General features: G+C 43.1%; 1 protein-coding gene across 13 annotated transcripts in view; it reads left to right on the plus strand.

Annotated features, from left to right (window-relative positions):
• TANC2 (tetratricopeptide repeat, ankyrin repeat and coiled-coil containing 2) overlaps positions 1-24659 on the plus strand; it is a 281670-nt gene that overhangs the window by 220635 nt on the left and 36376 nt on the right. For all 13 annotated transcript variants that reach the window (XM_032996633.2, XM_032996632.2, XM_032996634.2 and 10 more), the window contains 3 exons: positions 8795-9026; positions 12183-12349; positions 14417-15024. In XM_032996633.2, the coding sequence (XP_032852524.1) occupies positions 8795-9026; positions 12183-12349; positions 14417-15024 (1007 nt within the window). The remainder of the gene's footprint in view (positions 1-8794; positions 9027-12182; positions 12350-14416; positions 15025-24659) is intronic.

Raw genomic sequence — 24659 nt, forward strand, 5'->3', positions numbered from 1 at the left:
TAGATAAAACAAACACTGACTATTCCACCCCAGCTGTGGTTTTTGAAGTCTTCAATTGACATTGGGAGAAAAAGGATTACTGACCTGGCAACAGAATTGAAAATCCATTAAAATAACAGTGTTGAGCTCTTTGTTCTGTGTGCGATCGCCTCGTTCAGAAACTCGATCACACGCATCTAACTTGCCTTTGAGAGATCGTGAGAATTCGTTGTTCGTAAGATGTTCCATCTTTTTGAAGATGCTGATCTCTTAAACAGAGAAAATACTTCCAATGTTTTGGTAGACAATAGTAAAAATAGTTGGTTAAAATTATTTATCTGCCTAATCTGAATGTCTGATGCCACATTCTCCAGCATGCATTCTTGGGAACAGTTTAGGAAAACCCTTCACACAGGTAAGCTAAAAGGTCTCCAAAGTCTAATCTATAAAAGAAGGAAAAACAAAAAGTGGAATGTCGTTTGTTGCAGGAGGAAGGGAGAGAAGAGCAGTGTGTTCCTGTATCAGTAGCTGTGGAATAAAAAAAGAATTGCTGATGGCCTACTTAAAACAGTTTTTGTTCAAGTGGCTGAAGAAAAAAGAGCCTGAGGAAGTGAAGGAAAGACTGACCCATAAGTTAGTGTGGTTGGAAAAGTATTTTTTGGACATGCGTGTTTTATAGTTGCATTAAGACTAGAGTCAGAATTGAAGTAGGGAAGAAAGTGTTGACAGTGATGGACAACCACAATTGTCAGGAATATTTTAGGAGATATATGAAACATATGTAAGGAGCTAGATAAAGCTGTGTGCAGATGTTCCACCTCTGCTTGCACTGAGCAGAGCAGGATATTCTCAGGTTGTGCTGTGGTCGTTGTGCTAGAGAAATGCAGATCATTATGAAAGCAGATTAATAACATACAAACAGGCTTAAGTAACGGTTGGCGCAGGCTCCAGAATGCTAGTGGGAAGCACGCCGTCCCTCTCACCCACTCCGTTCCTTCTGAAAATGTCACTTATCCCAAAACTCAGAAGTTGTGTTTTTATGATGACAGAAATGAAAGGTGAACAGTTGCTTTTCCTCCTCTGGATTATTCAGGGTTGTACTTTTCTGCCTGGTTTTCGTGCAGTAGATTCTTGGGGGCAAGGGTTGCTTTTAGCTCTTGTTGTCAGAGATGAACAAATCATTAATTTTAGAAATAAGTAACCAAAGACTGCCTAGCAGGAGCTCCACGCAGTCTTGTCTTGCTGGAAAAGAGCATTATTTTGTTGTATTCTTAGGGAGCAGTTTGAAGTCATCCATGATTTCTAGTTCAGAGTTCATCAGCAAACTAATGGAGAAGAAAAAGGCTTAGAAATGAGGCAATTTAGGAGACCAGTATCAGTTGCAATTTTTGTCCTCTGAAACTGTGCCAGGAAAACTGTATTCAACTGGTTTAGGAGTTATCTGAAGTTATCCTCACCAGTGGGTCTCAGGAGGAGAAAACCATCAAAAACAGAGGGCAAAATTCCCTTCCTCCCAGACCCTGGTGGGCAGCTGCTGAGGTTTCTCATGTCTCAGTCCCTCTATTAGGTCAGAAATGGAGTCTTTTGCCACACGAGTACTGATCATTGTAGGAAGGGTTGGATACTTGTCAGGGTTTGCAGTAGTTTCTCACGAAAGAACGAGAGAAAACAAGGAGCTTAAAACTGAGATTGTTGATTTTATTATTTCTCTTACTCAGATATTGGAGGTGGAAGCAGGGTGATTCTGCCTTGAGAGATTAATGGAGAATATACTGGAAATATGATTATGCCTTTGTATAATTTACCTGGAGCATCACCCCAGTCTCCTCTGGCTGTCCTGTTCCAGCTCCTATCACTTTGGATATGTCGAGGGAGAATATTTTTAAAAGGGGAAGTTCAGAGCCTTGCTGTCACGCCAGGGTCACGCTCGGGGTTGTGGTTGGCATTCTGTTGAGAGCTGTTACTTAGACAGGGATAAAGAATCATGCCAGGAAACTTGAGGCATCAAGAGGTAAATGCCTTGTCTTCCATTTCCTTGCAAGAAAAATATTAAGTATATGGCAATGTTAATAGCTTCTTAGGGGAGATTTCTGCGAATCAATTTCCTAACTTTAAAGGTAACATTAATCCTCTTGCCGGGAACTGAGCTGGCACAATCCCCTTTTTTCCCTTTCACTCATGGGCTTCTCCTGCCTCTGAGGAGGAGCTGAGGCAGTGGCTGCTGAAGGACTGCCCACCAGTCGTGGTGAGGAGTGGGGACGTGTCGCAGACCCCAGCTCTCAGCAGGGGACTTTGGAGCAGTCCTTGCTTTTCCTCCATCCCGTCTCGGTCGGGGTTTGTACCATAGCATGGAGCAGAGAGGCCTGCAGGGAAGAAGGACAAGAGCCGTTGTCTTGCCAGATCTGGCAAACTCTCAAAAGTCATGAATAAAACTGTTCACATTGCAACACCCATCTTGACACTTGCAAATAAAACATAAGCATTTCTGGCTAAACTGCTTGGTTAGTCTTTTGTTTTAATATATATGCATGTATTATGGAAATAAGTTTGCAGGATTGCTGAATTCATTTCAAGCCTGCCCTCTGACAGTGAGCAGGCTGCCAGTTTTTCTGCAATGCCAATGAGTCAAGCTAGACTTGGCTCGTTCGCTGAGATCGATGCATACCAGCTTTCTTGGTGAGCTCTCCACATAGAGCTGGATATGTAGCTTTGTGTAACTGTAAACCCATCTACTGCTGTTTAGTGCTTGTAAACATACTGCCTGATAGCACGGAATGGCTATAAGGTGAAACTGGAAAGAAAACAGTTGTGAATATGAACAGTAAGGTTTTTAAACCTAAGATCCCATAAAAAGGCAGCGCTCCACACCTTTGCTATGTTGTGCCTTGCTTTTTCTGCCTTTTTACTGTTTAATATTTTATCCGTTAAAATAATTCTTGACTTCACTTCCTCTGGCCAGGGGAGGTGAGTGACCATCACTAGGTCACCACATGGCTATCTTTGCAGTGCTGCCTTTCTGTCTCCAGATAATGCTGGGCAGTGTATAACTTGGGCTGATGCATCTCAGCTGGAACATGACCTTAGAATCATAGAATGATTTAGTTTGGAAAAGACCCTTGAGATCATCAACTCCAACCATAAACCTAACACTGCCAAGTCCACCACTAAACCACGTCCCTCAGCACCACGTCTGTGTGTCTTTTAAATACCTCCAGGGATGGTGACTCAACCTTGCTTGTCCAGAGCTGGTCCTTCACCTCTGAGAAATTAAATGAGAGGTTTTCCCACCAACCTTAGCCTGTGTTGAAAAATACTGACCCACAAATACGTGTCCTAGGTGACCTTTGCCTTTCAGCAAGGGGCACCAGCACTGTTCAGAGGTACGATAGCCCAAGGTGAGATCAGCTCAGCTCAGAGGAAGCAGCCTGAACTGTGTCCCCTCTGGTTAGGGTCACTTTCCCCATTTTTCCTGAAGGTTTTATCCCTTACTCACAGAGGATTTTTAGTGGGTTGGCTACACAGTTTTAAATAACCCATTGAACAGCTTTGTTGTTTGGGTTTCTGGATGCTGTGTGGTTACTTGTGGTAGCAGCACTTAAACAAATGGACCTGCAAGCCAGCTCTGCTGCGCTAATGGGCCGTACCCTGTGTAGGGCAGCTGGTGGAGGAGCTGTACGTCCGTTGCATTAGCGCACTCCGCTGATGCTGAGCACGGCTGGTGGCTTCAGAGGCTCTTGTCTCCATCCTCCAAGCCATAAGCCAGAGTGTCTTTATTGTTGCTGCAGGCATATAAAAAGAAAGGGAGTACTCCTACCTTACGTAGAGGTGGAGGAATTCATTACTCCCGAGCCTTGATGTCCTGCGACACTAATGAGTTTCAGAGGGCATTTACTGGCACACTCAACTATGTAAAAGTAATGAACGTTCCCAATAAACTGGGTCACCACGTACATGCACAGTCGTGTGCGGTGGATAAAATACAGCAGTGCTGATTTCCATTTAAATTATTACAACCAGCATTATGCCTGATAAATGGCATTTTGGCAGGTAAAAACATTACACTGAATTTAATTGAAGCTATTTTGTATGGGTCAAAAAAAGATCTTATTGAGTGCAGAAAGATGGTTAAAATGCAGTGTTGAAGCTCTTTAAGAACACTGGAGGAACTGGGGTGTTGCTGTGAGCTCGGGTCTGTGAGGTTGGTCCTCTTAGGGGGTTTGCCAGAATGGCCTCCTTGCACGACATGCTTACAGAAGGCAGCCGAGACAAATCACACCAAAGGCGTGATGTCAAAGGAATGCTTCTTAAATGGAGGATATTCTTTTTCACAAATAGTGCCAGAGAACTGCTTAAAATTGGCTGTCCTATTAAGTAAAAATAACTTATTTCCCTTGAGCCATCTTCAGCCCCTCTTTCTCCTTTGATGTTCACACTGTCCTTCCAGCCTTTCTCATATTACTGTTATCTCCTGCCTTTCCTGACATGTCATTTTCTCCCCTTCTCTCTTTTCTTTTCCCCCTTCACAGTTCAGTCTCTCTCTTCCTCTGTGCTTTATATGTGATACACAATCTCTTTTGTGACTCATTTTTTATTGCCTTCTGTACCCTCTCTAGCCTCTTCCTGCTGCTGCCTTCATGCAGCTCTTCCCCCCCTCTTCTGCTGGCGTTTTCAGTTATCCTTGGAATAGCTGGTTTTGCTTTTAACACACACGTCTTCCTTTTTCCTCCAGCAGCTGTTTTCCAAGGTCCTGACCTATATAAGGAGATTTCCCATTTTTTCTGGTTTCATGGAATTCTTCTATATTTGCTCAGCTGAGCCCAAGCCAGATGAAATTGGTAGCCTGGTCTTGGAGATCTGGAGCGCAGTTTGCATGGTGATAATTTAGAAAAGCATTTTGGTGTGGGGAGGAGAGCTGTAGGAAAGGTGTGTGGAGTCTGCGTGTCAGGACGGGACACTTGCTGAGTCCTGCATCCAGGAAAGGGGTGGGAGAAGGAGTGAACCCAAATGGAAGGACAGCAGAAAGAGTGGTGGGAAGGTGAAGGTTATGTGAGGCTGGATGAAGGAAGAAAAGGGAAGTAGTTGTGGCAGAGAGAGTAGGGTGACTGGTGTTGGAAGGGTTGGGAGAAGAGACTCCTGAAGACCTACTGGATTTAACACCTAAAGAGAGTATGAATAATGTCTTTCATAATTCTGCTTTAGCAGTTATGAAGATGAAGTTTGTGTCATTCCTGAGTAAATGAGAGTTTTGGTGCTTCTTGACCCCACTTCAGGAGAGAATGGGGTCGCGCTGAGCACTGGCCATGGTCCGTTAGAGGCAGTCCTCTGCCTGCATTGCATCTGGTGTTTCTCAAGCCTTATAACAGATAATTAATGTTTAAAAAAAATTGGCTACCAAAAAGCTCATGATAAATGCACTTCTTTGGTGTGTAGCCAGATAGACGCTCCAAATCATTTCAGGAGAGGAGCTAATCATTGGAAGTAAAATATGCATCATACAAGTGTGAATTATTTTGAAGCTCCCTTTCAAGCAAGAAAGGCAATTATACAAGTTTGTAACTTTTGGCATTTGATACTTAATATAAACAACATAATGCCTTGGTTTCTCAGCGTGGAGTCGCTCGACTTGTCGAAACTGCATTCTCAGCCCTTACAAAAATGACATAAACAGGTTTTTTGAACAGTTCTCTTGATCTAGGTGTTACTTTTCCTATCTTCTGTTGTAATGCACTTCTTAGGGCTGCTTATAGGCATTGGACACTTAATGTTTACAATCCAGTGATTTAAATTTCATCAAACTTTAGAGCAAGGAAATTTTCAGCTTCCAGCTTTGTAAACAACATTTAACAAACCTGATAGCTGAAATAAAAGTCTTAAAGTTTTGGAAGTCCAATGTAGTGTTTATAGTGTTTAGTGCTATGTGATGACAAAGTTAAAATTGAAACTATGATTTAAAAATTATACCTTAAATTGTATCAGACAAAAATAAATATTTATTGGTCACAACATCTAGGCATGCCCATACCTGTGGAAGAGCATGCTGTTCCCTGGTGATTTCATTTACTGTAACACAGTTTCTAGAGAAAATTAAATGTTTAATTCAAGAATTTTGTTTATAACGAGAGATGGTTGGAACTTTTCCAAGCAGTTTTTTAAAGCAAAGTAGTTCCACTTATGGAAAATGAAGCTTTTATTGACAGCACACCTTTTTCAATGAAAAGTTAATTGCCGGGTTATACAAGTTGGGGTTTTTTTTGTTGTTGTGTTATTTTGTTGGGGCTTTTTTCCCTTGGATGTACTTTGTGGCTTGTCCAGTCAAGCAAAAGGAGGAGAGTCTAATAACACCCCAGAATTACAACTAGCATACAGAGTAGTCATTTCAGATGCAGAGCAGGGACTGGACGTGGTCTCCCATATATTAAAAGAGAATCCTAAGCAGGGAAGATGGTAATCCATCCCTCTTACTGGATCCTTGAGCAATTAATAAAGTGTATAAAGTGAAATAATTGGAAGGAGACTTTCTGCAGAGCATTAGTGGCCGGGTATTAAAGGTGTTCACCTAATACAGGGGAGAAGTAATAGTTTTGAAACCTTGAAAGGTTTTACAGGATGAGAAAATTGTTTCCCACCTCACTCTGGCTGTGTAAGTGAGGAGCCTGATTTCTAGCACCAGGCTCAGCTTGCAGCACTGGCTTTTGGCAGTCTCTCTTTGGTTTGAAGATAGAGAAAATGTCACAAAGAATAAATAACATCAAGATGAAATTTTGGCAGTTGCATTCCTAAGAACATTGTAATGCCTTTCTTTTGGTTACCTATCCAAAATACTCATTGTTCACTGGTTTAGCTTCATATCCACTGATTAAGCATTGCATTTATCCTACTGTTTAAGGCTTAGTCAATATACCAGTAAATCCAGCACAAAGATCAAGAACATGTTTGAAGGAGCTTAAATTAATCGAGTTGTAACTCTATGTCCAGTATCCATCAGTGACCATTCCCTTCATGGGTACTGGGTATGTCCCCTTTTCCATGACATGACTCTTTAGACTCCTGGAAGAAGTTAACTGGCCTCTCATAAAAAGGAGACTTTATTTTTGTGTCTACATGCCTATTGTGTAGGGAATAAGAGTTCTGCGTATGGTAATTTGGTTTCTGTTACTGGGAACCTGATGTCAAGGGACAGCCGCTTAAGAACTTTATACTGTGGAATCCACGAGTTATAATCCCTAAATAAATAGGATTATTGAAAAGAAATCAGTACCTTTATTATTACTTTACTCGGTGCTGTTCTCTAAGGGAATACATTATATTTTAACTGGCCAGTAGGAAAAATTCTGTTAGGAATTTGGAGGTGTCCATTAAAGCTTAAGCACATTGAATACCAAGCTAGCTTTATCATCACTGTATGCATGACACCTCATCTTGACTGTGAAAGGAGATGAATGCATTATACCCCACTGGTAATTTCATATATTTCTATTTAACAATTAAAAACCAGTGCTGAGCCAGCAATGTGGGAGGACCCCACAGCCTGATGTTTTCATTTCTCCATACCACCCTTCGCAGTGGCAGAGCTCAGTGTGGAGATGCTGCCTCGTCCACCTTGGAGCCTGCTGTGAGCCAGGGGCTGGTTGTTGCAGGTGCAAAGCCAGGAGCCCTTAATCATGGCCAGCAGCCACGGGCACGTTTCAGCCAAGCTCACACAGCATCCAGAGAGGCCATTGAAATCTCATGTGCACAGTGTCCTCAGTTATATTGTCCTCTCCAAGGCCAGAAATGTGCTTTATTTTGCAATATTTGTATTCTGTGCTATGGTACTCCAGGGCAATGTTGGTTTTGGTACAAAACTGATCCTACCTGCCTTGCTGGGATATTTTTGGATACTATCAGTGACCTTTAAAAAGAAAATACAGTGAGTGGGAGCTGGCGAAAAGCTTTTTGACCTGGCAGAGGCTTGCATGAAATGGCCAGGCAGTGCCACGAGGAAGCTGGTGCCAGAGAGGGAGCAGGAGGAGCTGGGCGGTGGGAGCAGCCTGCCGAGTGCTTTACAAGCAGAGAGAGATTTTTGTGGGCCTTTTTTTTTATATTGCAAAAGAAAACAGGAAAGTTGGCAGATTGGACTGAGAAGATACCACTGGTTTTCTGCTTATTTTAGTAAGTGGGCAGAATTTAGTGAATTCTAGCAGAGTTTGAAGAGCTGGGAAAATCAGGTGACCTGGGAAGAGAGGAAGTTTCTCCTTTTTTTTTTTTTTTTAATTGAATTGATTTTCTGAATGAAGAGCAGGATCACAGTGAATGAGTAATGTACAGTAAGCCTGACATTCCCCCTCCCCATTCAGGGGAATCTGTTGTTTGCAGATGCTACCTTGCTGTAAGGTACTCAGCCAGTGTTCTCTGCCTGCTTCTACAGAGCTTGACATTTGAAAACAGCAAATAAAAAATAAGTTCAAGAAAACAATCACAAGTTATTACTGACGCCAAGTCCTTAAACAGAGCTTGGAGCACTATCCTATCGCTCCCTGCGCAGCGCGGTGCTTCAGATATGTCAGTTACTGTCACTGTCCGTCTCCGTGAGCAGCTACAGCTTAATTTCATTTATTCCTCGAGTGGCAGGTCCAGTCATTTTTCAGGATCAGTGCCTGGTTTTACCAACTGATTCGTCTGGGTTCTTGTCACAGCTAGTTAACACTCGCTACTCTTAAAGACTTCACCTGCCAGAATACATCAAACTCGCCAGATGAAAAACGCCGCCTTTAACACCTTGCCCGACCTCGCGGCTGACGAAGAAGCGGTTTTTGTTCTTTTTCCTCTCCGCTAGGTCGTCGCTTATCACTACTGCCAAGCTGACAATGCCTACACCTGCCTGGTGCCCGAGTTCGTGCACAACGTGGCCGCCCTGCTCTGCCGCTCGCCGCAGTTCGTCGCCTACAGGGAGCAGCTCCTGCGCGAGCCCCACCTGCAGAGCATGCTCAGCCTGCGCTCCTGCGTGCAAGACCCCATGGCCTCCTTCCGGAGAGGAGTCCTCGAGCCCCTGGAAAACCTGCACAAAGGTACTGTAACAGCACCCCCTCCGCCTTCCCTGAGCTCCCCCCCACCCGTTTGGTTGGTTGGTTGGGTTTTTTTTTTATTATTATTATTTTTTAAATGCTGCTTGGGTGCATTTTAAAGCCATAGATTAACCCTGCGTCGCATCTCAAGCGCGGCCGGGAAGAGGTGACATCTGGAGAAGCTGAAAATAGGCCATTGTGCTTGTTTGGAGGTGCGGGGTCAACCACCCCTCCCCTCGTGATGGGCATTTCAGGGCCGTAAGTGAAACACTGTCCTGCGTTTGGCTTTCTCTTTTTGTGCTTGCTTTCACATCCCAAATGTGGCCTCGCAGTTCTGAAGGTGAAAACAAGCAACAATTTCCATGCACAGCTCTGCTTATAGCAATGTGTTCCGGTTTACTTGTTTAGCAGGTGAATGTTTTTCCCTTTCCCTGCCGTTATTTAGCGGGCTTTGGAGAATTCGAAGCTTTGACCAGAAGAGCTGATACCATAAAAGTCTATGGATACCTGTATAAATCTGCTAGGGAAACCAATAACAAACTTTATCCTAATGATGGGTTTCAGAGCTTTTTGTAATGCAGCATTGGTTTTGTCTCCTTTTCTTTCCTCTGCTAGATATAACTAATTCATTGTGACAATCGCTAAATTTAAGATCTTTGCTTGTTGCCATGAAAACTGTCAGAGCGATGCAGAGTTCAGGACTCTGTTGTCCTGCAAAATGGTGTTTATTAAAATGGCATGCTGCAAGTTGGCTGCAAAAATAGTTCAGATAATTTTCTGTTACCACCCTACATATGACAGTGTAGGAGCCAACGGGAAGTAGATGCAGCTTCTACCAGATTCGAAGCCCTGTTGTTCAAATCAGCTCTTCAAAACACGGTGTCCAAACTCTGAGCAGCAGCATCTGGGTCCAACACGCGTGGTGGTTCCACCAGGCACAAAGCACACGTAGAGCCAGCACAGCTCGACAGCGCTTGATTTTCCTGGCATGGAGAAATGTCACTGTAGGAGTAGCGTGGCTACTCTTTCCTACCAACACTCCTGGCAAAAAAAAAAAAAAAAAAAAAAAAAAAAAATACCAAAAAACCGAAAAGTTACATTTAGGAACCGCTGCTCTAAATGAAAATAATTCGTGGTTATTACAGTAACTCCTTGGGAGGTATTGCAGCTCTTGAATTCAGAGCATTTCAGAGGATGCTTATTTTTCTTGCCAAGCAGGTTGACCCCCATCTGGTCCTAAATTCTGGGGGTTGGAAAAATCTTATATAAAAGCTTTTTTTTTTCCTTCTTGGGCTCCGCACTCAACACAGCTCCACTGGAGCCAGTGATCAGGACTCTCATCTTTCAGTCTTGCTGATCGAGAGTGCTGGCAAGCTAATTTGCACCAAGTGGTTTGTAACAAAATGAACAGTGTCTGGAAATTGGTTTTAAAATATATAACATTTAAGACTCTGTAAATATATCAGCAGGTCTTTTACAAGGTGCTGTTGAAACTGTAATGCTACTGGGACAAAATTATTGCTCAGCCGTTAATGGTGAATGTCACTGAGAAAGTTAGATTCATGTTTCTCAAATATATTTTTTTTAATTTCAAGGAATCTCAGTAATATATAGGAGAACAAAGTTCTGATTCTTCCCCTGCTCCCTGCTTTCTCCTCTCTCCCTGAGGCTTTATGAGAAACATGAGATGTGGGTATAAAACTCAGGCACTATATTCACTCCCAAGATTTCAGAGAGTCATAAAGTGTACTTTCTAGTGCACCCAATAACCTTACCGAGAAGCTAACTGAAAAAGGATCTATGGTAATTTTAATGCAAAATACGTGGTTTTCATATGGATATTAACAGCATGTTAGGAAATAAATGCAACTTGGTAACATAAGGCAAGGACAAGATGGGATTTTGATGCTCAGCAGTACTGAACGCAAGGTGTTTACGCATTTCTGTTCTCCCTGGAACACCACGGAGACGGCTCATGTCATCAATGAACATTTTGTGCTGGGTTTTTATAAAAAACTTCCTGGTGCAATTTAAAGTCAAAGAGAAAAGTTGACCTGCTATTGGGAATACTGAGCTTTTTGATACCAGGATTTATCTGTAGTACTTTGCAAAGGAGAGCAAACTTTATACAGATCAGAATCTGTAGTACATGTTAATAGCATGTGCCAACAATAGACTGAGATGTCCTGTTTCCCACCCGTTTTTGAGTTTATCAGGCAAAATTACCTTTGAGAAGATACCACTTGAGCTTAAGATGCAAGTCCAAAAGAATCTGTACCATTAATTATAAAACTATATTCAGCTCTCAGCGTCTGATGTAGAAACACTGACGTCAGTGTTTACATCAGCTTGGTTACTGTATTCACCAGCAGCAAAGAAATCCTGTTTAAAAAGTCCGTGATGTGCTTTTTGTAGGATCTTTTTGATTCCCCTCAACTATCTTATAAGAGGCTTTGGCTACAGACTTGTGATCAAACTCCTTTGCAGTAGTGGAAGTTCAGAGTTGTTTTGAACAGTCTCTGCTGAACCCCCAAAATGTTGAATGACCTTCCCCACGCATGCAGACTGGTGGTTTACTCTCCTCCAAGAATTGTTTTGCCTGTGAATCAGTCTTGCTTTTGTTTTGAAACACTTGCCCAGACCTTAGTCGATCAAGAAGTCAGTGCCCTAAGTGCAGATGCCAAAATTGGAAGGATCTAGAGGTGTTGGGGAGGTGAACTTCCTGGTGAACCTTCATTTAGCAGTTGCAAAAAGTTTGACAGGCTGACATCTGGGTGAGAGTTTAATACCAAAACTATAAAGAACCAGTAATAATGTGATTGTTAAAACTTACCAGAAATATATTGATTCACATCAAAAATCATTGGACTTTGTGGAAGAGGTAATTTTTAAAAAGATGATTAGCTATTTTATCTGTAGGATGTCACAGTTGTGTGTGCTGTAACTAAAAGATGTATTTTATAAGAATTGAAATTGTATATGTGTGAGCCTACCTCTGTGTATATATGCAGTTAATGTATCATTAGAAAGGTGCTGCTACTGTGTCTTTTTTCTTCTTTAGCAATATCTGATGATTCTTTAAAACACTGTAGTGACTTTGCCATACACTATAGTCATGTGTCATGCCTTTCAAATAAATGCTTTTTCTCTTACTCTCAGAGAGGAAAATCCCTGATGAAGATTTCATTATATTAATTGATGGTTTAAATGAGGCTGAATTCCACAAGCCAGATTATGGAGACACCATAGTATCATTCCTGAGCAAAATGATTGGCAAGTTCCCTTCCTGGCTGAAGCTGATAGTGACAGTCAGGACAAGTCTACAGGTATGCTGAGACCAAGAATTGTGATAAACTGTGTCACTGTCATGATGGGCTTTGATAAAGAAGATCTTAGTGGATATCTGAATTTGCTTAAGACCCTTTATTTTAGGTTATGCTTTTGGCTTTTTTTGCACTTGGATTTACATTCATGTCCCCAGTCTCACTTTACAGCTTGGAATGGATCTAATCCAGCATCGTTTATTCATGTCAATAAACGTTCATCAGCACATCGTTTAGTTCTTTTGGGTGAGATAGCTCACATGCCAATGGTCTACTTACTCGCCGAGCATATTAGGAGAGTAGGGCCTGATGTCTGTCAGGCTGTGCTTCTTGAGAAGATCCTCCATGTGGAAGAGCAAAGGAATTCATATCTTCATACCCCTTCTGCATGACCCAGAGCTGAGGGTGTGACTGTTTCATCCTGGAGGAGTCAGTGTCAGGCCGAGATATTATGCAGCTCAAAGACTGCTGTTTTGAGCAGGTGCTGAAGCTCTAAGCTGAATGTTGTTTGGGTTACTCTTAAGGATTTTTACTTTAGTTTGCAGCTGGACAGGTTTTTTACCTTCAGCCTGTCCTTAGCTACTTGTCATCACTCTCTTGGCATAAGGATTAAGCCGAGCCTGGTTTGTTGGCTCAACTGCTCGTCTGAATGGAGCAAGCTGGGAAGCAAACACAGTGACCCAGTTGGGGCAGATCTGCTCTTTCAGCTGCTTCACAGTGGAGCTGGTTGATTTGCAGCATCACTTGTGGAAACATTCACATGGGTGTCAGAGCCAGGAGCCCGGAGGAGACAGATGTCAGAGGGATGGGACATGAATTTGGGAGCCAGCTCAGAGCTGCTCTTCAGCTGGCCCAGCTGCTCCGGGCAGAAAGGCATGCCTGCATCTCTGTGTTTCTCATTTTTCATTATTAGCCATTTTTTTTCATTAGCACAGAGCTGTGGAGTTCATTTTTACCAAGCTCCATTAAGCAGTTTTACTGAGATTGGCTAATATTTACTGAGATCCACAGGTTGCACTACTGTGGTCCTCCTGGCAGGGAGCTGAGTGCTGGTTCCAGCTCCATGAAGGTGGCCAGCTGCTGCACGCTGCCTCCGTAGCTGGGAACAGCAGCTGCTCCCCAAAACACCAGGAGATCACAGGCTATCTGCTGGTCTCTGCTGCAGTTCTTTTTTTTTGCTCAGTAATGGAGTAGGTTAAACATAATTTGGAAGAAATCTTTTTGTAGTTGTAGGTAAATTGCATCCCTGTGACTTGAATTCCTTATTTAGTTAGGGCTTTTGCAGCCCTACAGTCTTCAGTGCAAGCTTTAGTTTTGCACTGTGCTCACCCTCTTTATTTTATTGGAGAGTTGATGGCTTCTCCTGAATCTGCCTTGTCCAGCTCCGTTGCATCATTTCTCCTCTATTTGCACTGATTGAGAGCCTGTGATGCAAGAATTCCTTTGGAAGGGCCTTTGATGAGCTTTGGTTTATGTTGCATAAGCATCACCAGTGGGTTGAGCGGATGAGAGAATCCCTGGCCACAGTATCCTGCAGTAGAAACACACATTTACTTTGCACTGAAAAATACTTGCTATTCCCTGTCCTGATGTGTCTGTGCATTTCCCTGTTGCGAGCAGCTGATACAGGGGCACACTCCCAGGGGGGTACTTAGGCTCAGCTTCAACAGAATTTCTTCTGCCTTCAGATCTGTCATCTGGTTGTCCATTCCCTCGGACATGACAGCAGAAGGGATGGCACGTCGATATGTGTGGGACGGGGTAGGAATAACAAGGGCCCTGCTCTGTGTGAATTTTCCAGCCCTTTCCATGGATGCAGTATTAGGAACAGTGTCTTTCATTTTTATTTCAGTCATGTTTCACACACAACCTACTTGATTATAGATGAGATTGTGAGGTCCTGAGGGCACAAACTGCCATCTTGTGTGCTTGCCCTGATGGAAGAGGTCTTAAAGGAGTCTCAGAGGTGCTATTATAATATGAATTAAGTTTACTTAATGAATAATAAACACTGCCAGCTTGAGTATCCTTTTTTTTTCTTTCTTTCTTTCTTTCTTTCTTTCTCTGTAGGAAATAATTAAGCTGTTGCCCTTCCACAGAATATTTTTGGATAGACTGGAAGAGAATGAAGCCATAGACCAAGACCTGCAGGCATATATCCTTCATCGGATACACAGCAGCTCGGAAATCCAGAACAACATCTCACTTAACGGCAAAATGGACAACACTACGTTTGGCAAACTCAGTTCTCACCTCAAGACCTTGAGCCAAGGCTCCTATCTGTACCTAAAACTCACATTTGATCTCATAGAGAAAGGATACCTAGTACTAAAAAGCTCCAGCTACAAAGTAGTCCCAGTGTCTCTGTCAGAAGTTTACCTGTTGCAGTGCAATATGAAGTTCCCAACGCAGTCTTCCTTTGATCGGGTTATGCCTCTCTTGAATGTGGCAGTGGCATCTCTCCATCCATTAACAGATGAACATATTTTTCAGGCCATTAATGCAGGTAACATTGAGGGCACTTTGGAGTGGGATGACTTTCAGCAGAGGATGGAGAACCTTTCTATGTTTCTTATCAAACGTAGAGATATGACGCGAATGTTTGTTCATCCCTCTTTCCGAGAATGGCTTATTTGGAGAGAAGAAGGTGAAAAGACCAAGTTTCTCTGTGATCCTAGGTAAGCAAACGCTCTGAGAAATCAGAGCTTACAAATGTGTTCATCTCGTACTATTATCTGAATCATTGCCTTTCGTGAGGTTGCACATGGATGCGTCTTACCTGACTTTGGTCTGTTTATGCTGTAGATCTCTACATTTGTACTTATCATCTTAGACCTTTATGTTGTTCATGGAAAGAAATAAGGACCCCCTGGGCACATAACCGACCTGGAAAATGTAATAGTCTTTTCCGAATGAGATCAGCTGTTCTCTCTAGGCCCCAGGTTGACTAGCTCCGATACAGGCACCACCAGGAATATCTGCATTTCGGCAGATTACTCCGGCCAACTCAGTCTGGAGAAGGGGAATCATCCTCCCTTTCTCCAAAGGTACCAAAAGAGCATGAAGTAGAGGATAAGGAGATGGATGAACGATATGTCTCTTGCAGTTGGCTTCTTTTTGAACGTCTGTTCCTCATAGTCCTACTAAATGTCTCTTTGAAAGCAAAATAAGGAGCAGAATCAGGTTCTAGCAATTTTGGACTATAAATGCATCCATAATCTCCGTCCTGATAGCAGCTGAGTTCCTGGCTTAGCTCACAGGGAACAGAATTTAATCATGGTTAGATTTATATTGTCTAAACCCAATGATCAGTATTAACAACCTTATCTTTGTTTCTACTGAAGAGTGGAAACAGACACTCTTGACTGTAATTCTAGTAGTTTATCCCCATAAGCTTTGCTCCACTTGGTCTGCCCATTTCTTAAAATATGATTATAAAATCAGGGAAAAGCTTGGATTCAAGGCCGTGTCAGTGCATCTCCCAGACCCTACGGTCAGTCTGAAGAAAATACGATGGTATCTGCTGGAACCAAATAGCCACCCAGCTGATTAAAGCAGCTGTAGCTGCTAGCAGTGTCAGAGTAATTTACCACTTTAAATTTTGTGGTAAACAGGCTGCAGTAGAAAAATACTACATAGCTCCTCCCAATAGGCATCTTCTCTGTTTTAGTAGGTTCTGCACAATAGCCCTATCGAGCGAGCCCTTTGTAAAGCATCTCACAGCAGCAGGTGTCTTTATATCAATCAATGTCCTCAGAGTCATTAAGTGCTTGTCATCGCGTAATGCTTTTCCACCCAGTCTGCGGCACTTACGCCTATGGAGCCAAGAGCTTGTTCCCACCCAGAGCTACTGGTTTTGTCTGGCCCCTGTGGTTTTGGCTGGTCTGGCTGTAAGAGAGCTTGTCATCAGCCAGGCAAGGGGACGGCAGCCAGCATGCCTGGCAATTATCACTAGTCACACAGCACTTGCCATAACGAACTGTAGCAAGAGCAACTCAAAAAAAATCACTGCTTCCCTTCATTACTACAAAAATAAAATTAAGGTGCAGGATGCTCACCAGGTGGGTAAGGCACCCTGCGTGTGTTGGCTGCTGTGTGTGGTTGCAGTGCATACGGCTGGGTAACGTGGGGGCTTTGGCCCTCTGGGTCCAGAAATGTTCCTCTTCGTTCCCACAGCGGGGGTAAGGGCTTTCTCAGAACAAATTCAGACTGAAACTCAAACATGCTGCATTTTGGATTGTGTTGCACTGGAACCAGGCAACTGTGTGTGGTTTTAGCACGAGGGCACAAATCAGCCTGTATTTGCTCGACAAGTCACCAGCGATGTGATAGATCTCTGCTCAGGGCTTGGGGCTGGTGTTGCCTTTCGTGAGCATCACAAACACGTCGCACTGCCCTCGGGACTCTTCAGGAGACGTTCAGGCATCACTTTTTGTCCCCTATGTGCCATTTCATGTGATCAATTAATGGTGACTTTAAAGCGTATGGGGAACGCTCATGCTCTTTGCAAGTAGGGAATCCCTGCAGAGCTAACCCAGCTCAGCTCCTTGCCACTGGCAAAAAAAGAAGTTGCAAGGCATATAACAGGCTCCCACTGCCTTGAGTGTGAGTCCATACGTACTGGAGGACCAACAAATATCTCTAATGTATAATGCGCACTAATTGCATTATACTCTGATGGTAGATAATGAAACAGGATACATTTCAGTGATTAATAGAGAGGACCCCTTGAGATTTAGCTATTGTGCTCCTCAAAATCCTCCTGTCCAGCTCTCAGGGAAGAGCTAATATTGAGATGTTGAGCTCAGAGCATGGTAAACCCTTAGCAACGATTAAGATAAGTAATGATTTTTCATTTTATTTCTTCTAAAAGAAGCACAGCTTGCCACTGACGGAGCTCATAGGAATAGCCTATGAAAATTTGCCTGCATCTGGTTTGCTCACAGCCAGTTTGATTTCTTTCTGCTCACTTGAGAATTGAGAAAACATGAGAACTGTATGGACAGCTCCTCAAGTTCATCGCCCGGCACTGCAGAAACTCACTGTTAATGTGAAGCTTTTTGACCATGCCATGTTGATACGTAGAGAGTCAGGTTGCTGAGCCTGATTTTTTTCCCCAGGAGAAGAGCTTTGAAGTGAAATGTGGTTTTGTGAAGCTGCTCTTAATTGACTTACACTGACAGAGTGTCCAGGTGTGAGGATGTTATGAAGGAAATTGGGATAATGGTCCTCGTGTCCACAGCACTGCAGCTGGGGTAGCCTTCCTCATTTCGTTAATGAGAGTGAGTTCCAATGTTCTCAGAAGCACAGAAAAGAGGGGAGAGGAAGAACACAATGTCCAGAAATAATCACATTTTTCAACACTTCTAAGATAAACAGCAGATCTCCATCCTCCAGGTTTTTGTGTTAGCCTGTTGAGATGTTAACCCTCTTCTTTGAACACTTACCATGTGTTTGCTGTCCAAAGCAAAGGCTAATTGGCTTCGAAGGGGAACGCTATCGCTGCAGGCTCTCCCGCAGGGGAACCCCCCCAGCATCCACCGTTGTTTAATAACAGGGCACCAAAAAAGCGTTTGTCAGGGCGTTTAACCAGCATTGCAGTAATGACTTCCCCAGCCTGTCAGTGTAGCACTATTAACCAAGCGTCTTAGTTGACAAATACCATAAAACATTTTAGGGAAAGACCCAATCCTTTGTGACTGGTGCATGGATGAAATAATTGTTATAAGCATTCACTCCTACACTTGTATTTCTTAACCTAAATTCTATTATGCTGTGCTGTTTTCTGCGTAGACTTAATCAGAAACTTCCATGCAATTATTTTCCATGCTTTTACAAGGCTAATAAAATATTTTATCCCTGTGCTGCTGATGAAGGGACTGTGAGAGAGACCGAAGTGAAGTGATTTGCCCTGGCAAGGCAGTAAGAGAGCTGTAGTCAGATATGGACCCCAGAAGTGAAATTACTCTATCCAGATTTAAGTATCGACATCTGAGTTATTTGTCTAGACTGGCTTTATAGTCAGAGGAGAGAAATAAGAATGATTCATTTCATCATGAGCTAAAAGGCTAAAATAGGTCAGATGAAGAGTGCTTGGGAGGCATCGTCTTGTGTTGATTTATGGAGGGAGCTTGGGGTGACGGGCTCACTAGGACATGTCTCCAGTATTGACACATAAAACTGGATGAGATTAATTCTGTCCAGACTCTTCTAACCAATACACAGGGTTTTGAGGTAGATTCACAGTTTTTCTTTTCTTGTACAGGAAAGCTAAGGAAGGAAAAAGATACTCTCTATGCTGTTGCCTGCATGTGACTCTCAATTTGGGCTCTTGCAACTCAGGGTGGCACTGGACCACTCAACATTGTGTGTGCTGGTGGTGTGTCCCCTCTCATCACCTCTCAGTCTGGAGCAGGGTACAAACAGGCTCTTTGCACTGCTCAGGGAACACCCCAACATCCGTGGGACCTTACCAGAATGAACCGTTTAGATCTTCACCTCCAGCTTGGGTTCATCTCCCCTGGTTCCAGGTGCTCACAATCCACGCACCTGTTGCTCAGGCAGTCAGTGTGATCTCCTTTAACACCTGAAGCAGTTCATCCAGCCCGTTTTAGCCATGGACTTGGGTGAGCTGGATGCCATACCCGATCCCCTGCCGCTCCAGGCTGGAACTCAGAGGAGATGGAAAGCTGCAGAGGTGGTGCCTTCGGCGCCGGCTGGCTCATGTTTGCCGAACTCTGGAAGTGCAGCCCAAGATGTTTCTCGCAGCCGGAGCTGCGGTGTTGGGTAGGCAGAGCAGAAGCTTTGTTAAGGCCAGACTGCAAGTAACCATAAACGAAGAATGGTTTTTGTCTGCAGAAATTAAACTGTTCCTTAACACGACGAAGGCTCCATTCTGCTTCTGGCTCCTTGCTGTTGCACAGATGTTTGGTTAACTGCACTTACTCTGTGGTTTACTTTTTTCTTTCTATAAGAAGAGTGAGGGCAGCAAGGACAGCAGTCACCAGAGTGAAGATGGAGAAGAGCCTCCTGGTAGAGAACTTTGGGCAAATCCTGCTGAGCACAGGACGTTTTCACTCTGCAGAGGTGCAGAGCTGTTCTCATGGGTACGACAGATGAGGTGTTAGTCTGAAACCCTGAACTTCTGTAGCTGGGTTTCCAGAAAAGCTGAATGCTCAGGTATGGAGAGAGACCTGGCAGGCATTTGGCATCTCTCAAAGTCGGTGTGTTGGTGCCTTGTTCAGCGATGGCACTGCTGGGCTGATCTGGCTCTGAAACCCAAGCTTGGGAACGCCAGGTGAGGAATCGATACTCTGCAGTAGATGTTCTCTTCAGTGCACCAAGACTGTATAAGCAGCTCCTGCTCAATGCCTTCATTGGAAGATATCTAATAATCAGCAATATCACCAAAAAAAATAGTCATGAAGAAGTACTGGTGGCTCCATCGTTGAGGTTGAGCACATCTCCTCAGCTGTTCCCTCCTCTTCCACATAGGCAAACAAATCTGTCCCTGAAACCCCAAATAAAGGCACCCTGCGTGGATTAGTGTGCAGCAGCAATCCAAACAGAACTATGCATCTCAGATCCAACACGCAGAGTTGCCATGGTTTCTAGCAGAGCTGTCTTTTAATACAATACAGTGTAGGTATTTTGCATTTTCCTTTTTCTCTCAGGAGTCATGCTGCAAGTGGAGACTTTTCCTACACAAAATTAATGTTTTTGTGTATTAACCAGCAAAATTATAGAGTGTATACATTAGAAAAACATAAGGGTTTTTTTGCATTTTGATATAACACTTAATCTGACTGACAAATAACAATCATCAGTCAAAAGATAATTAATTTAGAAAGTTTGGAGGAAAAGAAGTCGGTGAAAATGTTATTTATAAAAATTCAAGGATACAACAAACAGCTTTAAATCAGGGGGTGGTCCTTATATTATGCATCAGCTTCTTAGAAATTATCCACAGTTAGCTCCTCCATATGTAGCTCACTTTTTCATTATGGTGTATGGATTAGTTGACTTCCTTCGTCTTTTATACTGTAAGATTCTAAAAAGCTTTTAAAATAAACGCTGCTTTATTGTTGCCTGAAATGTTCAAGGGTTCACCAAAACTCAGGCTGTGTCTTAAGTGTTTTCTCTGCATCCAGGTGGGATGGATTCTACTCAGTGAAGCAAAGGTGCTATTTGAATTCAAGGTGAGGCAAAATAATGGGTTGAGGATTTATCTGAATCCCTTCTATATTTGGGCAGAAAATGAAAAATAATGCAGTGCCCACTAGCACCTTGTGAGGACAGAGATGAAATAATCAGATTTTCACAAGCAGTTGGCAGTCAGTGGCAGCCGCAGCTCTCGAGGTGCAGCAGGGAGCTGAGCGCTGCCGCTTCCATTATTATTTAGCATTGCTTTACCGTTGGAATTACCTCTCTTAATGTGTTTTTCATGGCTCCAGAGTGCCAGTCTTTTAGCTCTGTGCGTATCGTAGCTCACACTGGGCCTTTCTGAGTGCCCCAGGTACAGGTACGTGCTGGCACTTGATGCATCGGCAGAACCAGGCGGGATCTGTTGTAATTTGTCGTTTTGCCGTCTCCAGCTGTGGCCTGGATGCCACATGTCACCAAGATACATGAGGTCAGTTTTTTTCCTTGCCCAGCCTGTTGTCCAGTCGTCTGCACTCATGCAAGGCCTGTGCTGAGTTAGTATAATTAATTACCAAATCACCATGGGATCTGGTGTTTTAAGATCATTTCCACAGCTCTGATTTTGGCAGGAGAGTGGTAGAAGCAGCAATTTGGTGCAGGGCTTCATCTATACCCATAGCATAGGAACAGCAGTACGATGTTTCTTGCTCTTTTAATTTACTCCTCATGCAGACCATAGTGAGGGCCATATTTTTGAATCACAAAAATTAATCCATCATCATGTCCTCCAGTTAATTGGAGGGGCAAACACAATCTGTTCACCAAGCGGTAGAGACCTGATGGAGTGCTGACTCTGAGAATACAACTTTTAGGCTTCCCATATGACTTCCAGAATGAAGTTTTCTGATTCCATTACTTGTAACCTAGTACATTTTGGAATGTAAAAAGAACAGACAATAGTTCAGCAAAATGAATGGAGGAAACTTATTTTATGCAAGTATCCACATTGCCAGCATGTCTAGATGTTAACTCTAATTTCGTGCAGAAATGCAGAGCTAAAAAAATAGTTAAAGCCATTGGTAGCAAGTTAGGCAGCTATAACAGGGACTTCTCTGAGCATCAGAAGCCGATGCTTGTGTAATACGGGGTTCAGGACAGGGTGCACACGGGAGAGAGGGGAACTTGAACTCGCTCATGTGGTGACTCTGTGTCTAGCGAAGCGGTGAAGTGCTTTAGCTGCAGGTTTTTCCACTGAAATTTGGGCAGGGCTGCAGCTGCAGCGTCAGTTGGAAGAGAAGAGGAAAAATGGGAGACAGATTATAAATCATGACAGATGAGATGGAGAGCAGATGTGATCGCTACCACCATAAAGGACATCAGTATAGCAGCTTGTTTTAACTGGCTCATTAGACATGCAACCTAAGCATTCGGATGCAGAAGGGGTTTTGAATATATTTAGTGTCTTGAGTTACTGTCCTCATAAAATCTTTTCTTTTTCTTCTGACTGTAAACTTCTCAATGCTGTACCATTTTCACATCTAAATGGAAGAAAAATACTCATGGAATAGTGCATTCTGTGGCACTGAGCCACCGAGAAGAGAGAAGTGGAGTTAATCAGAGGCAACATCGATGCTGACCGAAGAAAGAAATATTGCTCGGTTTCTCCATGTTATTTCATTCCTCAAATCTTAAGACCCACTTACAGAACAAAGCCATCTTCCAGCGGTTCAGGAGAGAGTAACCCTGACTTTGTTCCATCTTGCTTCTCACATGGTCATTTACTTCTGGTCAAAGCAGCGGTAAAGCACTTCCAAATCACATTCCTCATATTTCTCTAACCCCATATATTTTAAATTAAGTCAGGTTGGATGAGAACAGAAACTGTATCACTCTTGGTCTTTTGCGATCTTCTCTGTATGTTAACTGTGTAGTCACTGGAGAGCTTACTGAAAGATGTTGTTACTCATTTTACACGTCCAACATATTTATTAAATATGCCAGCAGTCTTTTCACACTGCTCTTGGACAACGCCTCTTTTCTCTGAATATAAAGTAATCTGTTCCTGGCAGCCAGCAGATTTTCTGAAAAGCCTTATGAACTGAACAGAGACAAGGGAATTACATCTTTAACTCTCTGAATTTGGATTTAAAAATCTCATTAAGTCAGGGCCTGTAAGCATTTGGAAGTGCTTTTTTCTCTCCTTTATCCTTCCTTTTTTGTTCTGTATTTTTAAATCATTTCAAGTATCTTTTGTTACCTTAAATCTGCAGGGTGCCATCAGAGTTGTCTGGTTTCCCTCTGCTGCTTCTCTTGGCAGTTCCTGGCGCCCGACTGCCGTTGTTTCATGTAGTGTAGAGGTTCTCCAGGATCAGCTCCTGACACAGATGCAGCTCTGTTATCCCAGCTAAACTACAGACAAACTCTTTCTCTGTGATAGCCAAGTCTGTAATGTAATCTGAGGCATGCACTCCCTGTCCTTGATAACATATGAGTGCAGCACGGGTAGTACCTATGGAATTTTGGCCTTGAGAAATGGAAATGAGACCAGGACTGTGAGCAGGTCTGCAGAATAGTCACAGTTTCAGCTGAGCTGCATCAGTGAGGCCATTGCTATTACATCCCTGGAAGTTACTTGAATAAACTTTCTACTTTGATGATACGGCTGTGGATGTTGTTAATACCACGTCAGCGGGGTAAGGTGCTTTCCAGCTCATTCAAAATTAAGAATCGTTAAGCACAAATGCTCTAAAGCATCTCTTAATGCTGCAGATCTTGTTAACGACTGTTTGTTCCTCTCCCAGCTGCGGCTCACGCACGCTCCATCGGCCTCCCCTCCCTGTCTGGGGCCAAGGACATGGGGCAAGGCAGCCCTGGCTGCATTTGGAGCTTGTGTTTCTTCAGCACGTCCTTCTAGATGTGCACAGGATTGTCGCTGTGCAGATGGTATTGGTTTTACTGGTGTTCAGTCACACCCTGGCAATGAAGAAATATCCAGTGAGTGTATTGATTTTATGAGATGTCAGAATTTTAAGTCCTCCATCGCCAAGATGCTGTTACTTAAATTAAAATTGCTCTTAAGGATAGGCCAGATGCCATTAAATGATTCCATTTCTGCTTTTCAAATCCTCACAGAGTGGTTCATGCAATTCTTTAGCTCTCCTTTAAACAAATCACGGTTTTGATGCTTTTGCTGCTTTTACTGCTTAGACTACACGAGGCCGCGGGGAATGGTAACAAAGCACTAGGAGTTAGGATGATGACTGGACATGGGGGTTTTGTGCAATGCTTTCTGTCCTGTAAACCAGAAATAGTCAGTCTAGCACTTCTGCTGCTTGGTGGTAATAACATCATGGTTGAAATCTTAAATTATGATTGGATGTCTTTCTAAGAGACATGATTCAGTGAAACTGGACTTGGTGTGCAAGTCTATGGCTCATGCATCTGTTGACATATGGATTGAGCTTTTTCTGGACTAGACTTGGTTTGCAAGTCTAACCCATGCATCTATTGATATATGGATTGAGCTGTATCATCTGTACTATAAAAAAGTAAGCTTAGATAATCATGTATAGCCCCATTAACCTGGAAATCTCATGTTTAATACCCAGAATGATGGATTTCTAGTTTACGGTTGAGGCCATTAGATGTTCCTCTGTAATGAACAGTTGTGATTACGGTATGAGTGGGTCAGTGCAAATAAGACAACTGCTGGGTGAAAAAGCAAACAGCAGCCATGCTGGCACAGGTTTCTTTTCCTGCTCATCAGGACATGTGCCTGCAGTTTCCTAAAGCAGCTAAAATTGGTAGCACACCGCTGCCTTGTCCTTGGTTACTTCTAGGCAGGGTGATGGGTTTTGATCAGATACTTCATAGGTTGTCTTGCTCCAATGAGATCTGACCTGAGGGATGGAAAGATTTTTCTTGGCTTTGAACTTGGCTGTCCCAGTTAGCTCAGCAAATTAAACCAGTGTTTAATTCTGTAGGAAAGAGTATCGCGTGCTTACGAGCGTTCCCCGTTTTGTTTGAATTTTCTTGTATAATGTTAATTCCTTCCAAGTTAATTAGCAATTATAACATCAGAGGGAAACTATGTTACAAGAATCAATAAATCAATTTTGGTGATTAAATGATCCTGCAAAAGGAACTTGCTGAGCTGAGCCTGGCCTTTCTG

Source organism: Tyto alba, unplaced genomic scaffold (assembly GCF_018691265.1).
Source record: "Tyto alba isolate M040663 unplaced genomic scaffold, T.alba_DEE_v4.0 Super-Scaffold_12, whole genome shotgun sequence".
Taxonomy (NCBI): domain Eukaryota; kingdom Metazoa; phylum Chordata; class Aves; order Strigiformes; family Tytonidae; genus Tyto; species Tyto alba.